The following is a 4645-nucleotide window of genomic DNA, read 5'->3' on the forward strand; positions in this document are numbered from 1 at the left end:
AAAGAGAAGAACAAGGAAAGGGAAAGATGGTTGCTCATATTGTGGTGAGAAGACAGAAACACTAGAGCATACGTTGTTTTTCTGTAGGCATGCTGAACTAATCTGGAAAGCTATACCAATCAGATGGGATGGACTAAACAGTTTCAAATATTACTTTTGGCTTTGGTGGAATAGTCTTATGGAAGCAAAGGAAAGGATTGAGGGGAGGGAACACATAACTCTCACTATAAATATTCTTTAGTAGGTGTGGAAGTCTAGAAATGTTATTCAATTTAATAGGGAAGAGAGGTGTCTAGGGATGACCACAAACAAAGCAATACATGAATGGTTAGAATACGAAAATGGCAGCAGGGATGAGGATATCATGAAAGAAACAAGTGAAGTTGAAGACAAGAAGGATAATAGCTGGAAACCACCACCTAAAGGCTACATACTGATGAATACTGATGTAGGCTTGAACATACAGAAAAGGAGGGTGGGAGGGGGGATTATTACTAGGAAGGATGATGGAAGTCTGATTAAAGCTTGGGCAGCAAGTGAAAGTAAACTAGGCGAACCAGAGGTGGAAGAAGCATTGGCAATCAGACAGGCTCTAAACATAGCTAAGCAAAATGGCTGGAGAAAGATTATGATACAATTTGACTGCAAGAGGATAATTGACAAGATTAGAGAAAAGAACACAGAAGATTCGAACATCGGGGTCATGTTGTTTGACATCTTGAAGATTAGTCAACATTTTGCTGAATGTTACTTCTCCTTTATTAAACGGGAAGGTAACTGTGTAGCTCACCAATTGGCAAAATTTGCCATAAACTTGATAGATGAGATTGTGTGGAAGGATTCTTTTCCTGATTGGCTTAACAGTCTAGCCAGACGTGATATAGGAGCAAGTGCTACAGATATGTAACTTTCTTTGCTTTGTGATCAATGAAGCTGTTATCATTTGGAAAAAAAAAAAAACAAAATAAGCTATACCTTAGGTAGCCAAGAACTTCATAACATCACAACTTTGGAACTGCTTTTATTGGTTTTTTCACATTAGAGTGTAAATTTTTCAAGAACCCAAGTATGAATGCTATCGTAGACAAACATGAAACATGAAAATGACAATTTTCAACCTATAAATTCTTCAAATTATCCTTCTTGACAGGGTAAAGTATGGGAACATAATATTCATTAGTTAGAACATTAGATTGACATTGTCAAAATGAAAAATGAGCAAAAATAGACAAACCATTTTGTTTACGTGCCATGCCACGCTTTTCAAAAAGGTTAATAGATTCTAAAATCTCTCAAGTTTTGAATTTGCTTTAAAGCTCCCCTGACTGAAAGGCCAAATATCTTTTTGGCTTAAGTGTGAATGATAATATCATAGAGAGATTTGAATCCCAAATTGCTAATTCTCAACCCATAAATTCTTCAAATCTTCTAGGTTGGTAGATCACTGAGGTAATATTCAATAGTTGAACAAAGAGTTCGCAATTGTTGGCAAAACAAACCAAACTTAGAAGTATTTATTTACTTATTTACTATTTTTATTGGAATCAAGTTTTCAAAAAGATTAGTGGATTCTAAAATCTCTCAAGTTTTGAATTTGCTTTAAAGCTTCCCTTTATAGAAGGGCTAAATATCTTTTATGGCTTAAGTATGAATGATAATATCATAGAGATTTGAATCCCAAATCATTCTCAACATATAAATTCTTCAAATCTTCTAGTTTAGTAGATCATAGGGGTAATTAAAGAAGAGTTATTTAATTTCTTCAATTCTATAACCCTGCACACATCAATTATTATTAGAATACTAAATTTGGGTTCTATAGCAGCTAATTAGTGGTAATCAAAGAATCAATTCCTTCAACTCCGATAATCAAAGAAGATTTATTTTAAAAAATTTGTTAATCATTGATTATTTTATTTCTTCAATTCTGTAACCCTGCACGCATCAATTATTGTTAGAACACTAAATTTGGGTTCTATAGCAGTTAATCAGTGATAATCAAATGTGGGAGAAACCCTCAACTAATTGAGGAAATTTCGTCAAAGTTGCGTAGAGAGTTAGAAGAATAAAAAAAATAATTCTTCTTCAGGGGAAAAAACAAAGAAATATGCTTTTGAGAAAAAAATTTGTTCATCCAACTTTTTGTTCAATTAACATTATTTGATGCAGAAGATCCCAAAATTGGAAAAAGATATATGATATTCATTTTAGAAGTTTCAAGAGTATTATTAGATAATTAGTTGTTATACGAAATTTGTTGGTCATTGGCAATTATTCAATCGTGCGATCATTGTGATTATTCTTGTGTCACCATAATGAATCAATTTGTGATTTATTATTCTTATTGTTGTTGTTGTTGTTGTTGTTGTTATTATTATTATTGTTGTTGTTGTTGTTGTTCTTATAATTATTATTGTTATTGTAATTATTATTATTGTTATTGTTATTGTAATTATTATTATTATTATTATTGTTATTATTATTATTATTATTATTATTATTATTATTATTATGCATGTTGATAGCATTAGGTAGCGGGTGAGCTGATCCTACTCCACCGTACAGAATGGATTAGAGAGACACAAGTTAAGGTGAAAAAATTACTTACCTAAGTTTGGTTGGACAATATATCTTGTACTACAAATAATTCAATAGTTCTTTGTTCTTTCTCTACATGTTTTTCGTACTTATAATATTAAAAAGCACTTCTCAATTAAGTGTAGAAGTTGTTTTTTCTTCTGATTGTTTTACAGTATTGGCTTATTTTAGCACATGGAAAATCTAATCCTTGCGATTTCTTTGAAATTTTCAAAAGTTTTCACAGCTAGTTGCCATTTTTCAAAACCTAAGCAGTTGAAATGAAAAAAATTACCCCTACCAAACCCAAAACAAAGAAAAAAAAGGGTGAAGTGTTAGTTGTAAATCATTGTAAGTGTTAGTGTAATATCAAGCTAAAAAATGATCGAAAACTTAGATAGGAATCAAATTTGACTGACTTGATTTTGTAAAGAACGTAAAGTCAACATTTTAAAAGTGAGGGAAAAAATTTTATTTGACAAAATATGAAAAATGTTTTGAACCATTTTCACATAAAAGAAATTTACTCAACTAGTACGGAGGCAAGGTTGGTAGTGAAGGGTTGCCTACTTGACCTTCACTTGCCCTTAATAGTTGGGTAAGAAAATATATATCTTGCACTACTCCTAATTTTTATTAGATTCCCATAATGCATTTACACTTTTTGTACGGAATTGGCCACAAGAAAATCTGGAAATGGAAATAGGAAAATTGAAATTTCATAAATAGTGTATTACTCTTGAAAATTTTATAAATTAGATTACTTTTCATTGATTAAAAAAGATAATAAAATGATTGTTAGTTGACTAAATCATCCTTGTAACAATGTGTATTTTATTAAATTGTAATATGCACTTTGCTGTACACAAATTTATGTGCATAAAATATGTGCATATACAAGTGCTAGCACGTGCATAAAGGGTAATTTCATAATCTTACTTACATAATAAATTATTTTATCATTTAAGAATAATTACCTATATCCCATTTACATATTTGTCAAAAGTTATATCCTACTTATAAATTTCAATTCTTTCAATTCCATTTTTTCAAAATTTCCAAAACTTAACCACTGGGATTTCTTTGACATTATCCTAAGTTTTCACAGCTACTTGCCGTTGTTCAAAAACCAAGGGGTCCAATTGAAAAATTATCCGTAGCAAACATAAAGAATATGTAACGAAAAAAATGAAGGAATAATTTTAGAAACGTCCCCATGAATTTCTAACAGTTTCATTATCGTCCCCTAAAGTTTTAAAAATATTACTAACCTCCCTTGAAACTTATATCCTTGTAACAATTTACCCCAATTCAAAAGAATAGCAATAAGCAAATGATTTTAGGTGTGATAAGATCATTCGATTCCAAAAGTACCACTTGCCTATGATAATAGTTAATTTACTTATTCAATCTAACTTATTATTTCAATTACAGGGTTCTTATTACACATGATTAATAAAAAATTTTCATCATTTGCAACTAAAAAGTAACAACTTTCGAAATTTAACAAACGAAAAGTACTAGTGTCCTTTTTTAATGCCAAATTTATTTTTCTAATGTAATCAAATTATGGTTAATTTAGTTTGTAAACAGCCCAATTATTTTTCATGTTTGAATCCTTTTATTCATCAAGTACATCATATATAACTCCTTTTATCTGTCAAATACATTAATAAAAAAACTGCACGTAGCATTAGTTCCCTTTTCATATAGCAAATACGTAGCATTAGTTCCCTTTCGTATAGCAAATTAGTTGTTTTTTAAATTCAAATTATGGTCAATTTAATTAAAATGTTTTGATTGTTTTTCTCCACAAATATGCACAAAATATCTTAAGTTGTAAAGATAGTCGACTCATTTTAACCCCAATGATGTGAGCATTGGGTCCCAAATTAATGATAGAGAAGGTAAGTGATTATTTTTAAAACTTTGGGGGAGATAATTGCAATTATTAGACACATTAGGGTAGATTTCTAAAATTATCCAAAAATAAAAGGGTTAAAAAAGAAAGAAAATAAAATAAAAGGTTGAATGTCGGTTGTATGAGGGTTATAACATCCCTATCAGT

The 4645-nt window shown here is 30.2% G+C and overlaps 1 protein-coding gene across 1 annotated transcript; it reads left to right on the top strand.

Moving 5' to 3' along the window:
• The first annotated feature begins 298 nt into the window (after positions 1-298).
• LOC140007315 (uncharacterized) lies at positions 299-907 on the top strand. The gene has a single exon (XM_072050044.1). The coding sequence runs from the start codon at positions 299-301 to the stop codon at positions 905-907; it is 609 nt and encodes a 202-aa protein (XP_071906145.1).
• The last annotated feature ends 3738 nt before the right edge of the window (positions 908-4645 follow it).

Source organism: Coffea arabica, chromosome 5c, assembly GCF_036785885.1.
Source record: "Coffea arabica cultivar ET-39 chromosome 5c, Coffea Arabica ET-39 HiFi, whole genome shotgun sequence".
Classification (NCBI taxonomy): Eukaryota; Viridiplantae; Streptophyta; class Magnoliopsida; order Gentianales; family Rubiaceae; genus Coffea; species Coffea arabica.

Excerpts from the sequence above, each read along its gene's own strand:
- LOC140007315 (XM_072050044.1), top strand. The coding sequence starts at position 299 with ATGACCACAAACAAAGCAATACATGAATGGTTAGAATACGAAAATGGC.